This window comes from Caenorhabditis elegans, chromosome I (genome assembly GCF_000002985.6).
Source record: "Caenorhabditis elegans chromosome I".
Classification (NCBI taxonomy): domain Eukaryota; kingdom Metazoa; phylum Nematoda; class Chromadorea; order Rhabditida; family Rhabditidae; genus Caenorhabditis; species Caenorhabditis elegans.
Window position 1 is genome coordinate 3917357 of NC_003279.8, and position 17663 is coordinate 3935019.

Below are 17663 nucleotides of genomic sequence, written 5' to 3' on the forward strand. Positions count from 1 at the left end.
GAGTTCTGTGGATTTTTGATGCACCTGCTCCGCTAGAGCTTTAAAGGTAAACATGCACGTCTTAAGGCCTATATGCCTCTTTGCTTGCCTATGATATGTTTTCAGTTTCTTAGCGGAAATTCTGTGCTTGGTATTGGCAGTGTAGATTGTTGCGTTTTATTTAAAATTTAATTTAGAAATGAAAAGTTCAGTTTAGCGATGGGCAAGTTGATAGGCAGAATTCAGGCGTAGGTTACCTTAAAGGCAGGCATTCCTGTATCAACGCGGAAAACTTCTTGATTTATTTTTGATAAGCCCGCTCCTCTCTTTCCTCTTCAGACGGTACGCAGGCAAGTCTGCAGGTGACCGCTTATTTTCTTTAGCTATAGGCACGCGTGTAGGCTTGAGGTAGGCATAGGTTGCATTGAAGGCAGGTAGGCAAACATGTGAAATACCAATAAAACTACTAAAATGTCTTTATTCAAAGCCAAAAATACAATAAACTAGAGATCTTGAGAACCGACGATTTTCTTCAGACACACGAACCGCATCCAGTTGGAAACATTGAAAACACCTCAAATCTTGAAATAAACGATAATAAACATTTAACTAATGGTAACTTCTCACCTTTTTCTCACTATTTGGTGGTGGAGTAGTGATAACGAGTAGTGGAGCAGCAGATGGAAGAGCCGGAGAGATCGGACGGATTTCCGTGGTACGGGCGGCTTCTGGGGTATGCATTGAGGGCATTGGGGACATTGGGGACTTGACCTGAAATATTTAATACTAATTTAATATTTGTGTTACTGAAATTTTCTTTTCATGTTCTACTCGTAAGTAAGGATAGCAGAACTCGGCAGAAGGTTTATTTAAAAAAAAAAACTACAATAACCAATGGAGAGGTTCAAAACTGAAGCCAAAAGGTAAGTGGTTTCCACCATAAGGCTAAAGGGTTCCTCCTTTCAAGGCAATCTATGCCTGCCTTACAGTGCTCAATTTTTTTTCTCTATTTCTAGGTTGAAGTTTTAGTTTGAAATACAAAATACTCTGCAAACATCAAGGAACGGATTTCTGGGTAGGCATGTAGGCGCAGGCTTCTCTCAAGATACCTGGGTGACATCCTTAGCAGTGATCACATTGATTGCTTCCGGAGTTCCTGTAGTGCTGACATATGAAGTTCCGGAGAGAGTAGTAGCAGTTGGAGTAGCTGGAGTGGGCTCTTTTGGTGCAGTACTTTGGCTCTTTGAACGATTGAATGTGGCTTCTTCTGGTACCGTAAACGAGGTCATTGATGAATCATTCGATTGAGACTTGTCTGCAGTCTTCTCCTTTTCCGGGACTAATACGGCTGGAGCAACAGGAGCCGGAGAAGCTTGAGTGAGTTGCGGAGGAGCCACTGGAGCAGCTGGAGCGAGTTGTTGTTGTGAGGAAATCGATTCAACGGCGGTAGTCACATCGGCCGAAGATTCAACAAGAGTCACTGGAGGCTTCTTTGTTGACTTTTCAGTTTGGGATGCATCTGACTTGGTTGGCTGAGTGTCTTCAGACTCTTTAGATGGAACACGCAACTTCTTGGAAGCAGATTTATCAGGCGAAATGGAAACTTTCATTTTCATAGACTTCGATGGAAGAACATCTTTCTCATATCCAGATGAAACTTTTGACTTGTCACTTTTGCCCGGCTTACTGACAGGTTTCGCATTATTCGGCTGGATTACGATGGACTGGGGAACCGAGTTCTGAAAAAAGGTGTTGTTGGGTAAATAGCTCGCTATACTGTAGGAATTACTGCTCACCTGTTTCTTTTTCTTTCTTCTTTCCAGAATCAAAAGGCACATATTGACGGCGGCAAAAACTGCCAAAAAACTGAGAGTGATGATGAAGAGGACCTCTTTCGCGCTGATTGATGATAAGGTTTCATTGATTTTGTCGCTGAAAAATTGAGTATTTTAGTTATTTTCAGTGCAATTAGGTTTTATTATATTATTTAGTGAAACCACTTTAGTGTATGTTTTCGTCACTAAATATTTGAATTTGCGCGTCAAGTACGATGCATACAATTATGTAGCTGCAAAGGCAGGTCTCGCCACGAATCGTTAATTATTGTGCGTTTTTCTGAATTACGAGCTGTTATGTTTCTTTGGAATTCCGGCAGAAAAACGTTCAGTTTTTTCGACGATTTTGTTATTATTGAGCCGCAGAAAAATTACCCTTTGAAATCGAAATGGAAACGCGCTCCATCGCCAATCGAAAACGCCCCGCCCCGAACCATGGGTCTCGTTAGGTAAGTGGCTGCAAAGTCGTAAATTCAACATTTTCGATGAGTTTTGCCAATTTTAAAGCATTTTTCGGTTTTGTCTTTTATGCCGAAATTAACTTTTAAAAATGCTATTTATTTCGCCAACTTCGGCATAAAATTCTTTTAAAAAAGAAGTTCATTGAAGCTGATTGAATTAACGGTTATACCGCCAAATACCCAACGATGGTTTGCGGGCGGAGCGTTTTCAATTGGCAGTAGGGCGCGTTATTTCAAAAGGGGCATTTTTCTGCGTCCCCATAATAAATTTCGCAGGTTTTAAATCATACGAGAAAAAAGATAAATGAAAAAGCACGGCTTAAGTACAATTCAAATTTTTCGCGGCGAGACCCTTACGAGCATGTCCCCGCGCCTTTAAGTCCGCGTTACAGAGAATTGCGCAATAACGTTACTGTGAGCTTTATTGCTCGAATAAAATCTGAAAACTCAATTCTCTCAGTACTCACAGTTCTTTCCTCAAATCAGCACTATTTATCGTAGTATTGCTGGCAGTCGTCGTCGAAACGAGTGTCTTGTTCATTTTGCCGATGATAATTGAACGTTTTGACAAAATAAAGAAACTTCTTATTGAGAACTGATTATTTCCACGATCTGTGGAACTAGTGGGAGATTCTTTTTTAAAGGGTTCACGCGTTTTTTAAACACTCATTGAAATTATTTCTAAATAAAATTGAATTGATGATAAGCGGATACAGAAGAGAACAAATTAAACTATTTAGAATTCACAAATAGTATTGGAAATATAAAAGCTGTAGTCGGAATGAACATGAGATACGATCACGAGAATAGAAAAAGGGTACAATCCCACTGGTGATAATGATAATGATGACAGGAATTGGGAGGGGGGAGTTACAGAAGAAAAAACATAAATAAAATATTTAAGATTGACTTGAAAAAGAATAATTAATAAGACCAGTTTACTGACGATTTCTCTTTGCAGCAGGCTCGTCTTGGGTAGGCGACACGGCGCGGCGTTGGGCGTCTGTGCCTGAAAACATGAAATATTTAAAAGTTTAAAATGAATCTATTACTAACCTCCTTCCACCACAGGATTCTGCTCCACATCTTCTACAGGTGGTTGAGCACCGCCGCGAGCTCTTCTGTCTTGCGCCTTCTGAATCCATTCAAGCTCTAAAGCTCTCAAGTCACGAAGATATGGTTGAACTTGCAATGGCTGCAAGTTTTTGAAGTTTGGAGCATCTGGATTGGCGTCTGGATTGAGTAGTGCAGGCATCTCAATGTTTTTCGGTGCACGCTGTCCATTTGCATTCGCTTCGGCTTCTGCCTCGTTGCGAACCATTCCCATGATTCGATTGACAAGTTCTGCTATCTCAGCTCTATCTGCAACTTCTTGCTCGATTCCTTGAATTGGTGGGAGCGGATTGAGAGGTTCTTGGACAACTACATCATGCCATGGAGCATCCTGAGCTGGATCGTCTCTTGCTCGAAGATTTCCTTCAAGTTCTTGAAGCCTGGCACCCAACTGATTCAATCTTTGTTGTGCATTATCCAAATCACGTCTCATATCAATTTGATCCAATTCAAAAGGATTTCTTGCGTACGGACCTTCGAGATTCCAAATATAATCTCGTAAACCGTCAATAGCCTGTTGAATCGCATCGTTCCTGTGCAATCCCGGATTCTGAGCAATGGCACGGAAAATGTGGTGACGAACCATTCGAAGATCTCGAACATTGTTTCCATTACGATTGGCACGGCGAGGAGCAGCCAACTGCGCTCGAGCAGCAATTCGATGTCTTCGATACATACGATCAGCAATATTCAGTGGAGCCCCAGCAGCACCAGCTAAACGAAGATCCGCAGCAGGCCCAAGAAAATCACCAGCACCATCTACAGCATCATCACCACCACCAGCAGCGGGAGCATCGCCAGCTGGAGCAGCAGCAGCAATCTGAACATCAATAGCAATATCATCGTCCGGAAGATCTCCAAAGATTCGTCGAAAATGAGCCGCTAGGCCCTGATCGTTTGGTGCTAAGAATTCGTCGATTTCATTCGCCAAATGTCGAACTCCTCCAGGAGCATTTGCATCCCGTCCAACAATTGGCACCACAAAACCACCAACTGCTCCAAGTCTTCGGAATCTCTCACGATTGAGAGCTGGGCCAGGTCTTGGTCGTGCCGGAGGAACTGGTACAGGGGCGGGTGCTTGCTTCACTTCTTGTTTGGAACCATCCGTCTCTTGTGGAAAAGCACTTGGACGGAGAACATCACGACCGAACGAGCGATGGTAGCGAGCCTGAAAGATAATTATTACTATTGTTGAAATTAAATGACCGATCCCTGAATTTGCGAAAAACAGCGTCGCACAGAAAGAGAGGTGGGGCTTTTTTCGCAACACTGCGGCCGGTTTTTTCTCTTTTTTTTTCAATAAAATTTCGATTAAACTTGTTTTATTTTCTTTCTTCGAATGCAAAAATATTCCAAATTAATTCTCATAAGATTGTGAGGATATTCCATGTTTTCACAACCAATTTGGTATGAAATATCTTCACAATAATATTTTCATAACAAAAATTATTTTAAACAAAAATCAGTGTAAGGGAGAAAAACCGTGCCGCAGGGTTGCAAAATTACACCCCGCCTTTCTTTCTATGCGACGCTGATTTTTGCAACAGTATAATAAGCAGGGCTTTCGCTTTATGGTTTTTTGGCAAAAAAATAAATTCCAAAAATGTTATGTTTCAGTTGGTATGATGAAAAATTCGACAATTTTTTGTTGGTTTTTGGTCTAAATTTTTATTGCAATATCCCTGATAATAAGATGATTTGATAAGGATACCTTTGAGGAATTTTCAAATTTATCCAAATCGCTGCTCAACGTCTTGAACAACTCTCCAGATGATTTCATAGAACTCATAAATCTATTCAAGCTTTCGTAGAAATCCGGGTGATCTGCTTCCTTTCTAATATTCACCAATGCATTTGCCATTCTCTGAAAAAATAAATTATTTCGTTTGGAGAATTAATATCAAAACTAACTCGTCGATGATCAATTGCTTCAGCTTTCGTCTTGTCAAACGCTAAAAGCGCCTCATCAACAGCTTTTAGCTTCTTTTTGAGCAATGATTCAGCTAGAAGAATCTTCTTATTCGCTTCATATTGAGCAGCCACATTGCTAAATGAGACGAAGATGTGGGTAGAGTGATTCGTTTCGATACACGAACGACAAATGAGGGTTTCCTTCGGACGTTTCTGGAAATAATGGAATAGAGAAAATTTAGGGGTTTTTCGATTTTCCGATATTTCGAAAAATATCTTAGAATTTGGGTGATTTTTCTTGTTTTTTAGAAAAACAGTTATATGCCTTTTTATGTTTTTTCAGCAACATAAGTAAACACAATTTGATCAAAAAAGTTGAATTTTAAGGGTCATTTCCTGAAGGTTTTATTATTATTTTTTTCAAATTTTTCGATTTTCTCTGAAAAAAAAAGGAAAAACACTTTTGGTCCCAGATTTTTTTTAAATTGAAAATTAGTGTCAAAATGTAGAAAATCACTTGATTTATCTGAAAATAATATTTATTTCTGCTGAAGCATTGGAGGAAGTGCTCAAGAATGACCTGAACGTATATATTTTTTGCGTTTTCTAGATATACGCCATTTGTGGCATTTTTCCGCGAAAAAATTTGAATTAATGTTCAATTTTCGATTTTTTTTTTGGCTATTTATTTCCGGATATCAAGTTTTTTACCAAAAAATATCTCAAAAATTACAAATTATTTTTTTAATGGAAAAAAAAACCAAAGGCCATTTTCTGAGGAATTCAAAAATAATTCAGCCATTCAGAATTTTTTTTTGCAAAATTTTTTCTAAAAACCATAAAAATTCAGAAAATTTCTATGTTTTTCTATAATTTAAACGTTTTTAACATCATAAGCCTCCGTTAAATATAAACTTACAATTTTGTCTACATTCTTCAATTCTTCCTCGGAAATCTCTTTCTGGCACGTTTCGTCTGAGCATGTTGTAGCTCTGAAATTTTTCATATAAATTAAAAACCGATTTTTTTCAAAGAATCTTACTCAATAGCGCTCACTGTCGTGTGACACTCGGTACATTTCACAGCTTCCGGCTCTTTTGTTGATTTCTCCTGCTGTCTTTGCTCTAACAATGCTGAAAAAAAATCGATTTTTTGTTTTTTTTAAGGGATTTGGCTTCAAAAAATTTCAAAATAGTCTCAAATTCCAACTTTTTTCGTTTTTCAGAACTACTTTCGATTTTTGAAGCCAAATTTTAAAATAAAATCTCACATTGAATGCAGAAATTAGTTGGAATCTTATCGGCCGGGGTGGTTAAGCTGTAGCGAGTATTTTGTCGGCACGATGGACAGATGACTGTGTTTCCGCCGAGAAAAGTTCTGGTGTTGAGAAGTTTTTTGATACATTGGAGACAAATCGTGTGACCGCATGGAAACACTTTTGGAATACGCTTGCCGGTGTCTGAAAATTTACATTTTAGCGGGATTAAAGGGATTTTAATTTAATAAAATTTAAAAATCGACTTAAAATTAGAAAAACCATAAAACAAAATTTACGATTTTTTCAATTTTGACCAAATTTGCTCCAAATTGAGGCAAAATTGAATTTTTCATTCTTCTGCGATTTCTACCGTTTTTTTTCTGGTTTTTCTGAAGTCAAGGCTAATTTTAAATGTTTTTCAACAAATAACTACTAACTAAACGGGTCATAACAGATTCCGCACGACAATCCTTTCATTTCGGTGCCCTTCGACGTTAAAATTGTATCGTCCGCCTCATCCTCCTTTTCTTTTTCATTTTCTGCCTTCGGAACGTCAGGCGTGGCAACTGCTTCCGGCTGAGGTTGATTATCTTCCCGGTCTAAAACATTTTCAGCTCCAGCTGCTGGCTCATCGTTATTTGCATCATCTACTGGATCATCGACGTTGATAGCTGCATCTATTCCTCCAAACGGATGAGCAAAATCGTCCATCTGGGCCATATCTCGGAACTCTTCCACTGCAATAAAAAATATTATTTATTGATTAAAATAAAGGACGAGTGGGAGGCAATTCTACAAAATTACCTATTGCACTATTATTATTTTAACATTTTTCATTAAAAATAGCGTTAAAATAGAAAATCACTTGATGTAATTGAAAATAACACCTGAACATTCGAAAACGTGTGGAAAAATGAAGCTCAAGTTTTATAATTCGATAATCGACAATTGACACCTTTCAGGCCATTTTTAAGCACTTTCTCAAATGCTTCAGCTGAAATAAAGGTTATTTTCAGATAAATTGAGAGATTTTCCATATTTTGACACTTATTTTAAGTGAAAAATGTTGCAACAACGTGGCGCAACAGGTATTGATCGCTGGAAACTGAATTTCAAAATTTTTCGTATTCAGTAACTTACTGTCGTCTTGCAATTGTCTTTGCAGGTCACGGAGTCGAACATTCAAACCATCAATGTCGAACGGATCCATTTGAGAAATTAAAACGGTGTATTTTTGAAGGAAATAACTCTGAAAAACTTGAAAGAAATGTAATTTCAAAAGAAAATCAGTAGGACATTAAAGGGAGCGGACACGCTTGTGCGAAATGGTTTCGCAGCGGAGTAAAAGTTTGTGGTCGTTTTTCGTCATGTACCTTTAAAATCACAGTACTAATGCCGACTCATTTTTATAAACATCGAAAAAAGGCAAATTTACCTAGAATTCTGATACAGTAGTGAATACAAATATAACGGAGTCACGACAGAATACGTGAGAAACCAGAAAATAAATTTAAAAAAAGGTAAATGAATGCATTTATAAAATTGGGTTCTCAAAGACTATCCGATTCGAATATTCGAGCAATAAATAAAAGAGCACGAAAACGAAACGAAACGAGAAAAAAACATTTGGGGAATGGAACAGTAATAAATAAAAATAGAAAAATGATACGGAAGAGAACACGTGGAATCAAAAAAACATTCAAATTAATCAGGATAAAAGAAAGAGCTGAGGGGGGACGGGGAGGAGGTGGGAGAGACCAAGAATGTGTGGAGGAGAAAAGAAACTTAATATAAAATGTGAAATATTTTCATGCAGATCATTTTGTATGAGGTTAAAACTTCTAATTTTGAGAACTAATAGCGGATGAGAATTATGAAAAGCCCGAATATTTATTTTCTAGTCATCTCTTCGAGAAGGTTATTCTATTTTCTCGTACGGCGACGCTTTGGAAGTGGCTCCGGCTCGATAACTTGGACTTCATCTTCGGCTGAAGTGCCTGGACAACTGTCGGTAAACTCTTTGAGACGTTTTGCAGATGGTTTTGTCATACATCCTTCGAACACTGAAATATTGATTTTTTCAAATTGAAAATATAGATTTAAAGGGGGATTTTTCGATTTTTTTTTTGGGAAAATAAAATTAGATGTTTTTAAAGAAAAATAATATTTTCAGAAGCCCTTCGAAGGATTACATTTTTTAATTTTTTTTTCGAATAAAATGTTTCGGCATTTTTTTAAATATTAACCCGAAAATGGCTAATTTTATAGCAAAAGTTTTCAACTAAAAATCTCAAACATTTTAATAGCGGATAAAAATTTCGAAAAAGGGTTAATTTCAGCTAAAATGAAAGCTGATTGGTCAATTTTTCCGTTCTTTTTGCATATTTTTTTCGCTTTTTGTGGCGAATTTTTGGAAAATAGCTTTGAAAAATTTAGAAAAAAATTCGACTTTTTTAAAAATTTGATTTAAAAATTTTAATTGTTTTTTAACTTCTAAACAATTTTTTTTTTGATTTTTCAAAAAAAAAGGAAGAAAAAAAATGTGATTTTCTTCTAAAAAGCTATTTTTCGAACAATCTAAAATCTGGAATTTTTTAATCGAAAATGTTTGTTTTTCGATATTCTACTATTTTTCGACGACACCGCCCTTGAGGCTCAGTCTTAAAAAACTATACCAACCTCCAAATCCATTCTTCGGAACTTCTTCTTTCTGCACCAGCTCCATCTTAAGTGATCCAGATTCCTCGCTTACTTTCAGCTCAAATGTCTTATGAAACTCCAGCTCTTCGAGTTTAACCGGTGGCTTTGTGCACTTGATAGCAGATTGACCAGCTGCCATGCTGTTAACCTTCGCAAACTTTTCAGTCCCGCCACGTGTGCGACCCTCATCATACACAACTTGTGGCATCAGAACTCCCGTCTCAATACTAATTCCATTTTCAGTAATAAACTTCATAACTTCTGCTGGTGATCCCGTCAGTCCAGCAACAACAATATGAGTATTTCCTTCGGAATCCTTACGAAGATACAATTCAGGTCCTTCAAGATCTTTTTTCGATGCAACATGAATCTCCATTCGGTTACTTCGAGCCATTTTGAGAGTGAGCACTTGATCTGGTTTTTTCGGTTTTCCACCCTTCGCCTTTTTCTCTCGTTCGAATTTCTCCTTCTCGGCAAGATATCCCATCAGTTGGAAGTTCGTGTTACATGATTCTGCCACCGGTCTTTTAGTGAATTGACGACACGTCGGACATCGAACAACGAGAAGGGGCCTGCAAAAAAATTACATTAATATTTAAAGCTGCATTAGAGCCAATTTTATTTTGAAATACCGCAAAAAAATTCGTAAATTTTGAAAAAAACTACCGATGATTTGGGCGAATTTTCAATCAACTTAAATTTCCGCGCGATTGTCTGTAAACTCCGCACATAGAACCGTGCCGCACGTTTTTCTTCAATTTCGACGCAAAATTGTTATTTTTTGTGCTGTTTCTATAATTTTTAATTAATAAAAAGGTCATAAATGACTTTTAAAAGATTTTCCGTTTTTGAAAATAATTTCAGTTAAAAGCTTTTTTTAAAACATGTATGACCTGTTTCTTCTTTAAAAAAAAATAGACAAACAACACAATAAATAACAATTTGCGTCGAAATTGAAAAAGCTAAAGTGCGGCACGGTTTTATGGGCGGAGTTTAGAGCAAAAAGCGCGGTATTTCAAATGAGGAGATTAGAAAAAGTTGAAAATCGCCAAAATCATCGATTTTTCTTCATTTTTTGCGCATTTTAAAGGAAAAGCCCGTATTTCAAAAACTAACGCATTGAAATCTCTGAGATTATCAGTACATTCCTCGCATACTGTATGACCACAATGGAGAACCTTCGGCTTGCGGGTTTTTGTGTCGAACTCCCGAATACAAATTAGGCATGTGACGAGATCGGCTGTGGTGAAGGCAAGTTTGTCGGCCATTTAGCTGAAAATGTTGAAAATGATTATTATTACTAATTATTAAATTTTTTTTAACGTTTCCTGGAGTACGCAAATAAAAAATAAAATAAATTGAAAAAAAAACAAATGTTATACCCATTTTTCTGGTGTAGATCAGGGTTGGGACCAAAAAAAATTTAATTTCGGTTTGTTGAACTTTCTTAGAAAATTGTTTTTAAAACACGACTAGTGTTTGAAGTACCGAAAGTATTTTTTTGGTCCCAAAACACCAAAAAATAAATTTTTCGTCAAAATATCAAGAAAAAAAGACAAAAAAGTCCCAGCCATGGTAATATAACGAGAGAGATAACCGAGAGAAAATAAGGAAGAATACAGTATGCCAAGACACGCCCATTGCATTGAGGTTTCTTGTAACACCTCGAACGAAGCAGGAAAGTGATCACTAGAGGGCTTGTAAGGTCGTCGAAATTAGAATACCGAGAGAGCGTGAGAGAAAAAGAGTGATGGATTCGAGACGAGAGAGTGAGAAAGAAAAGTGAAAAAAAATTAATGCAAATATTTCGAAATTTTCGGACAATACTTGAATACAGAATCAGGGGTGAGCGGCAAATCGGTAATTTGCCGGAATTTAAATTTCTGGCAAATCGGCAAATTTTAGGCAAATTGTGGTTTTTCACTGTTCTTTTTTTTTTTTAGAAATATCAGAATTTTAATTTTAAGCAGCAAAATTGTACGCATCTTATGAATTTTCCTACATCTATTTGGAAAAGTTAGCAAATTTTATGAAAATATCTAGAAAAAACGGGGAAAAAAATTTCAAAAAGGCACAGTTTCAAGTTTTCCGTTTTATAAAAAATCGCTCTAAAAACTTCCGGTGAATTGATGTTCGGCAAACGGCAAATCGGTAATTTGCCGAAAATCAAAACTTCCGGCAGATCGGCAAACCGGCAATTTGCCTAAAATCCCAAATTTTTTCAACTTTTCCGTGTCAAAGCTGTCGAAAATTAAGATGTACCCTTGGCAGATATACGTGATTCATAAAACTCGAATTGGTAACCATGGGGATTACATTTTTTTTTGTCGTACATATCAAGGAGGACGCACTCTCAACTGAGATACGAAAAGAGGAATGTGTTTGAAGAAATATAATGCTCACATGTTTTGAGGAATTGTGGAAATAGTCTCTGAAAAAGTGCAACTTAATGGGGAATTTTTCGGGGAAATCAATTTAGATTAAAGTAACATTTTTACTGTTGGGTACTCCTTTAGGCCATTTGATCGTCTTTCAAAGCAAAGTGACCACGGCGAGCTCTGTGAGGTTGTCAATAAGCAGATATACATGCCGAATCGAATGTGGCCTCAGAAGATACAATAAAGAGTTATCTAATGATTCCGGGCAAAGAAAACCTTATAGATTTTGGCACTTACACTTCTCGCTCGAAAAAATCAAGAATATTGAAACAAAAATTGAAAAGTACATTATTATAACGAATAAATTTCAAAAATTTTCGAAATTTACGAAGAATTTGTCAGAAAAAAATCTCAATGACTTTAACCACTGAAGAGCACTCAAAAAACATGCTCAATGTTCAAAAAGCCGCAGAGTGAGTAAATTTGAAGCAATATACGTCTGCCGAAAGGGTTACGGTAAGTGTTTGTGACCAAGAAGATAACTCACATAAAAATGACTGTGAGAGTAAGAATGATGATATAGAGCAGCAATATAATGACCCACCGTCCACCAGACAATCGAATGTTTATAATAAATTATTATCGATCTGTGTTAGCACTTTTTAGGTGAATAGGTTCAAATTGAGGAGCAAAGAGAAATAAAAAGAAGTACATAAACTGAATAATTAATAGCCGTTTTCCCATAAGAATCTGTAGAGTCCGTGGGCTTTCGCTTCAACAGACAGATTTCTCGAAAAAAAATCGGAAATGTTTTACGGCGGGACAAAATAAAAATAAAAAACCAAAGCTAATTCGTCCTTGTCATGGAAGCTGGAACACATTTTTGCAATTTTTCGCGGTTTATCTCGAGTTTTTATTGATCTAGTCACATTTTAATTCGATATGCACCTAATTTTGGTTTAATATGCCAAAATTAATGAATAAACGCGAGATAAATAACTGAAAATGCGATAAAAAGTGAAAATCTCATAAAAACTGTATTTCAGCAGCTGCGATCAGGAAAAGTGGGGCGAAATTCCAGATATTAGCAATTTTTGGGTCCTTTTCCAAAATATGATTTGCAGAATCACCAAATTTGATATCTAGTTAAAAAAAATTATATGGAAAAAAGAGAATATTAATATTAATTTTACGTGAGATTAAGATACGAATAGACGAAGAATGAGCGGGAAATGTAGAAAAGGTACTCCGTTTATCTAATCTTCATCTTCCACATTGCCTGCACTCTCTCTATGTTGAAATATATCAATAATCGATTCCATGCAGTGACTGTTGAGTGAAAAAGGACCTGAACACGGCAAGAAAATATAGAAAAATTCACATTTTCTGCGTTTTTCTCGAAATCAAGTAACAAATATATCGGCGCTTTGAATTATAGCTTACAGGTTGTTTGAAATGGCAAGAAATTATCAGATTTTCTCCTAAAAACCTATAAAAATCGAAAAAAAAGAAAGGAAACAACCGAAAATCAATGTTCGAATGAAACATTTGCAATGAAAAAAAAAAAAAGCGTTCGAGAGAGTGAGAGAGTATGAGTGAGGAATGCAACGACGCTCTATTGACAACAAGTAGAAAACATTTTAGAAATTACCAGGTCGGAAAGAAAGAAATTGTTCAGTGAATACAAAATGAGAAATGGAAAAGGAATAAAATTTGAAAACTAAAAATAAAATCCAAAATTGCGGAAATTCAAACGTGTTGTGTAACTTATAAACCGAATTAAAAAAAAGGCCAGTGCAAATCGAAGGTTCAATTATTTCTAGTAATTAATTATAAAAATGGCATGCATTTTTGCTGAATTAATTCTTTTCGTAGTATGGACAGGTATTCCGGCAATTTTAGATTCAAAAGCGCATAACCGTATTTCAGTTATGTTTATTTCGTGCTCTAAAACGAGCCAAGCTTCAAAAGTGGAGGAGAAAAAGCCGAAAACCTCTTCAATCACTACAAAAACCATCACTTCGGCAGATTTGGCTGACAAAACCGATGTCAGCAAAACTTCCACTCCGTAAGATCCTCGAAAATGTTTTATAAACACGAAATAAGCCATTCAGAGTCAGCACGAACTATTCAACTGTGTCAAAAACGATTTCAATGCAAAAAGAAGTCGAGAAGAACCCCAACAGCGCAGAGGACTTCAATGTTAATCGAAAGAAAACTTCGAAATTTCAAATTTCAAAAGAATCTGTAGCAGTTGAAATGAAACCAGATTTCAAGAAAAATAAAGATGTTGGCGGCAAAAAGGAAAAAGCAAAATCAGCGGAAAAACCGAACAAGAAAGAAATCACTCCGCCACAAACCATCAAGAAAACGTCAATGGAGAAGGCTGGAAAGGAAGAAGATGTGAAGTGTGATGAGGAAGTTTCAAGAAATAATATGGAAAGATCTGATCGAACTCTTCATTTTTCGAAGAAAATGATTCGTGGCCCCGTGAAGCCTGAAGAACAGATGGAAGTCGAACCAACTCCGTTATCTTGGAAAGGAGGACCATGAAACTTGATTGAATAAATTTTATTATGAAAAAAGTGAAAATATGCAATTAAATAACACAAAAAAACGCATAAGATTCAAAGAAAACAAAAAATTTCGAAAGAAAAATCAATTCGAAAAGTTTCGCGTACATTGCATGTCAATTGACGCAAAAGTGCACACATTATTTGTTACCGTACCTTTGTTGTTCTCATTTTTTGAAAGTCACCGCTTCGATCCTCACCATGAGCATAATCGGATTTTCCGTATATTTAATGTTTATAAACAATTTTTAAATAATATATTTAATTTTATGTAATTAAATTTGCGTTTTCCGTTGTAAATAGTGCGAGATACGGTACGCGAAAAAAGTACGCAAGTGCACACATTATCTTTTACCGTACCTTTGATCTTCACAGATTTGCTCTACGATTTTGGAAGAGCGCGAAATTTTGTATTTTTCCGCTCAGCGAAATTGTTTTCTGGTATGCGCATCCGAAATTTTTCTTTCTTTTTTCTCCTAGAAAATCGGTTTTTGTTCGTTTAGGTGCTTTAATAGTGTTTTTCGCAGTTATTTTATGGAATCGCCCGCATACTCGACTAATTTCCATTTCGTTTCCTCCTAAAATCTTTTTTTCTGTCTCTTCTGCTCTTAAATAATTATTAGCTTAAGCTCATTAATTTTCCAGGTATGGCGTTGAACAGCGAAGTGATGTTCCGCGAGCAAATCAACGCGATGCGCTCACAAGCTGGCCGGAAGCGTGCGACGTCGCTTCAAAGCTTCTGCTCCGGAAACACCGACGACTCCTCGGCGGATAGCACCGATAACATGGATATGATGGTGGATTATCCTCAACAAAAGGGAGTGAGCTGCATGAGAGCCAGATTCAACAGCGAAAGCACGCTCAGCAAGAGTTTCCGGAAGAAAGTGAAGAAGCTCGCTCAGAAGGACAGGTATTTTGAGATTCTTAAGTATTAGAAAATTAATATTCTATGTTGCAGAAGATCCAAGGAGCGTCTGAACGGAAACTCGGAAGAGGATGCGATTGAAGTCCCACGTGGTGCTCCGTCTACTTATGCAGCTCCATCGAAATTGCGGAAATCCAAAGCTCTCGACTGTCTTGTCTCCGAGAAACCAAAGGACGAAGGAAGACGCGAGGATTCCGGGCATGGAGCCGACATTGAGATGGCAAAGGGACACTTCAACAATGTTCGGATGAAAGTGTTTGCCGCCCGAACTGCGATGCAAGTGGAGCCGGCGTTGGTCATGAAGACTCGGAAAGCATTGGAGATGAAGAATGCTGTCCTAGAAAATCATCAATCGCCAGGAGCTTTCTCTCTTCATGCAGCCTACAAAATTGCAGCTTCTGCAGAATCCCGTGTTGGATCGATTACTCCATGCAATAAGAAGGTGACAAAGGAAGCAATGGCTAATTTGATTCGTTCAAGTTATGATGACACCGAGATCACTCAAGAGCTGCTTTTCTCTTCAAAGTTCGACACGAAATGGAAGGGTCGATACACAGACATCTACATGCGTCGGGATGAGAATGGAAAGAAGCCAAAGCGTCCAGTGAACGGTCAAGGATGGGTGATGCCGTTGAAAAGCATCTGTGAGAAGTTCGGAATCAACTCAACTTTCTTCACAAATCATCGCATCGATCTGAAATCCGCAAGAGATCAGGTGCTTCTGATGCGCCTTCTTTCACATGATCAAACCAGCACATGGATTTCGGATATTCATCCAGAAGCCGTCAAGAATGAGACAATGGCTGAATACCTACTTCGTGAACTCGACGCTTCTACGATGCAAAAGCGAGTTCAAGCTTTCAAGGCAAATGTTCTTGCTGACAGAGACCGAGTTCGTGTTGCTGGACAGTGTAAGAAAATAAATTATTATTTTCCTTAATTAATTAACTTTTTTTCAGTCTACAACAACATTCGAATCGGAAAGCGGATGTTTGGAGCAGCGAGAAAAGCGAAGTATCTGTCAACCATCATCGGAGGAATGGAGCGACGCTTTGAAATCCTCGAGAACTCGGTCAACCACATCCCATTCACTCACTCAGCTTCAGACAACAACCAGGAAAAGTGCCGTAATCCACGTGTTCACTGCAAGGATTCCACTCGAATCGCTCTCCAATTCCCACGCGGTCAGTATCTCGGAGATTTCATTCACGCAAATCGGATTTCTGGAAAGCCGCTGTTCAATGAGTTCATCATGACTCAAGCTCCAATGAAGAACACCGTTGATGATTTTTGGAGAATGGTTTGGCAGGAGGAAGTTCCATACATTGTGATGCTAACCAGCAGAAAGGAACCGGAAAGATGTGAATATTACTGGCCAAAATCTCCGTCGGATCCCGCCGTTACTGTTCCTGGTGGACTTCGAATCGAGAACTTTGGTGTCTATCAAGCTCCAGACCCATTGTTCCGTGTCACTCATCTTCGTCTCATTGGACCGGATCGCGAGGAACGTCACGTGGAACATTGGCAAGGAGACGTGAACAATTCATCGAATATGTACTCTCCATTAAATATTCTTCGTTTACTTCGCAACGCGTCGAAGCCAGTCGTTATCCATGATCATTTGGGAGTTTCTAGAGCGGCTTGTCTTGTTGCTGCCGAGATTGCCATTTGCAGTTTGCTCCGAGGGCCAACTTACAAGGTTTGTATCAGAATTTAGTGACTTTTTAAGTTGGAAATGGTGAAATCAATTCAATTAAACACATTTTCAGTACCCAGTACAACGAGCTGTCCAATTTCTTCGTCAGCGCCGTCCATTCAGCATCGAGACTCCCATGCAGTACATCTTTGTGCATCGTCTTGTTGCATTCTTCTTCCGTGACGTCATTGGAAGTGCAAAGGAGTTGGATGTCGATTATGAAAGATGGCTCCAAGAACGATCCGAACGCATGTTCCTTGATGATCTTGCTGCTCCAATTCCTGGCTATCGTTTGCTGTCTCCAAGAGCAGATCCAGACATTGTTCGAATGGTTGGAAGACCGGAACGACCAAACTACAGACGGTATGTTTTATTTTACATATTTAAAAAATTATTCGAATTGAATTAATTCTCTTTCTAAAAATGTTTTATTTTTCAGTGAGGCACCCGATTGCGTTGGAGAGATGCCAAACAAGGTGGCGACTGTCGACGGGATCCTTTCACCAGCGAAGAGCGTCTTCGAATTCTAATTATCATGTATACTAAACCTCCACTCACTATTATTATTTTTATTTAGAACATTCTGTGAAATATTGCATGATACTGTATAAAATGCATTTTAACTGTCAACTAATGTTTACGAATTCAACACCGAAATTAAAAATGGATTTTTTGTTTTGTTAAATTAGGAATTGAATTTACAGATTGGAAGATCTTTTGGGTATATGGTTCTTGACTGTCGAAGTGGATATGAAAGAGACCCGGCGAATCGGGGGGATTGCTGGCGGCGGGGGATCCGGATCGGGGGGATTGCCACGCCCATAGAACCGTGCG

The 17663-nt window shown here is 37.8% G+C and overlaps 5 protein-coding genes across 5 annotated transcripts; 2 read left to right on the forward strand and 3 right to left on the reverse strand.

Annotated features, from left to right (window-relative positions):
- Positions 1–440: 440 nt before the first annotated feature.
- Positions 441–2897, reverse strand: T20F5.5 (Flocculation protein FLO11-like). The gene is made up of 5 exons (NM_001393309.1): positions 2743–2897; positions 1776–1911; positions 1089–1718; positions 607–750; positions 441–560 (listed from the first exon to the last, which is right to left on the reverse strand). The coding sequence occupies exons 1-5, from the start codon at positions 2814–2816 to the stop codon at positions 555–557; spliced, it is 990 nt and encodes a 329-aa protein (NP_001379822.1). The 5' UTR covers positions 2817–2897; the 3' UTR covers positions 441–554.
- On the reverse strand, positions 2850–7806 carry T20F5.6 (RING-type domain-containing protein). Its single transcript, NM_058865.5, has 9 exons — positions 7698–7806; positions 6995–7294; positions 6570–6758; positions 6342–6432; positions 6219–6291; positions 5300–5512; positions 5100–5252; positions 3332–4556; positions 2850–3284 (listed from the first exon to the last, which is right to left on the reverse strand). The coding sequence occupies exons 1-9, from the start codon at positions 7765–7767 to the stop codon at positions 3214–3216; spliced, it is 2385 nt and encodes a 794-aa protein (NP_491266.1). The 5' UTR covers positions 7768–7806; the 3' UTR covers positions 2850–3213.
- Positions 7807–8077: 271 nt separating this feature from the next.
- Positions 8078–10535, reverse strand: T20F5.7 (RING-type domain-containing protein). The gene is made up of 3 exons (NM_001384055.2): positions 10374–10535; positions 9237–9829; positions 8078–8620 (listed from the first exon to the last, which is right to left on the reverse strand). Exons 1-3 carry the CDS (start codon positions 10523–10525, stop codon positions 8481–8483), a joined length of 885 nt encoding a protein of 294 aa, NP_001370591.1. The 5' UTR covers positions 10526–10535; the 3' UTR covers positions 8078–8480.
- Positions 10536–13457: 2922 nt separating this feature from the next.
- T21E3.2 (uncharacterized protein) lies at positions 13458–14384 on the forward strand. Its single transcript, NM_058867.4, has 3 exons — positions 13458–13519; positions 13565–13703; positions 13750–14384. Exons 1-3 carry the CDS (start codon positions 13474–13476, stop codon positions 14186–14188), a joined length of 624 nt encoding a protein of 207 aa, NP_491268.2. The 5' UTR covers positions 13458–13473; the 3' UTR covers positions 14189–14384.
- A 469-nt stretch (positions 14385–14853) lies between these two features.
- Positions 14854–17457, forward strand: egg-4 (Inactive protein-tyrosine phosphatase egg-4). The gene is made up of 5 exons (NM_058868.8): positions 14854–15118; positions 15167–16044; positions 16093–16832; positions 16903–17192; positions 17269–17457. The coding sequence occupies exons 1-5, from the start codon at positions 14856–14858 to the stop codon at positions 17357–17359; spliced, it is 2262 nt and encodes a 753-aa protein (NP_491269.1). The 5' UTR covers positions 14854–14855; the 3' UTR covers positions 17360–17457.
- The last annotated feature ends 206 nt before the right edge of the window (positions 17458–17663 follow it).

Bases quoted from the DNA above. Each gene is read 5' to 3' on its own strand.
- T20F5.6 (NM_058865.5), bottom strand. From the start codon at position 7,767: ATGGATCCGTTCGACATTGATGGTTTGAATGTTCGACTCCGTGACCTG. The intron at 7,295-7,697 runs GTAAGTTACTGA...TTTTTATTGCAG, and splicing joins AAGACAATTGCAAGACGACA to TGGAAGAGTTCCGAGATATG. The intron at 6,759-6,994 runs GTTAGTAGTTAT...GTAAATTTTCAG, and splicing joins AATCTGTTATGACCCGTTTA to ACACCGGCAAGCGTATTCCA.
- T21E3.2 (NM_058867.4), top strand. From the start codon at position 13,474: ATGGCATGCATTTTTGCTGAATTAATTCTTTTCGTAGTATGGACAG. The intron at 13,520-13,564 runs GTATTCCGGCAA...ACCGTATTTCAG, and splicing joins TCTTTTCGTAGTATGGACAG to TTATGTTTATTTCGTGCTCT. The intron at 13,704-13,749 runs GTAAGATCCTCG...TAAGCCATTCAG, and splicing joins GTCAGCAAAACTTCCACTCC to AGTCAGCACGAACTATTCAA.
- T20F5.5 (NM_001393309.1), bottom strand. From the start codon at position 2,816: ATGAACAAGACACTCGTTTCGACGACGACTGCCAGCAATACTACGATA. The intron at 1,719-1,775 runs GTGAGCAGTAAT...ACCTTTTTTCAG, and splicing joins GAAGAAAGAAAAAGAAACAG to AACTCGGTTCCCCAGTCCAT. The intron at 751-1,088 runs GTATCTTGAGAG...TAAATATTTCAG, and splicing joins CTGCTAAGGATGTCACCCAG to GTCAAGTCCCCAATGTCCCC.
- T20F5.7 (NM_001384055.2), bottom strand. From the start codon at position 10,525: ATGGCCGACAAACTTGCCTTCACCACAGCCGATCTCGTCACATGCCTA. The intron at 9,830-10,373 runs GTTAGTTTTTGA...ATTTTTTTGCAG, and splicing joins AATCTCAGAGATTTCAATGC to GCCCCTTCTCGTTGTTCGAT. The intron at 8,621-9,236 runs GTTGGTATAGTT...TCAATATTTCAG, and splicing joins TCCGAAGAATGGATTTGGAG to TGTTCGAAGGATGTATGACA.
- egg-4 (NM_058868.8), top strand. From the start codon at position 14,856: ATGGCGTTGAACAGCGAAGTGATGTTCCGCGAGCAAATCAACGCGATG. The intron at 15,119-15,166 runs GTATTTTGAGAT...TCTATGTTGCAG, and splicing joins AAGCTCGCTCAGAAGGACAG to AAGATCCAAGGAGCGTCTGA. The intron at 16,045-16,092 runs GTAAGAAAATAA...ACTTTTTTTCAG, and splicing joins AGTTCGTGTTGCTGGACAGT to TCTACAACAACATTCGAATC.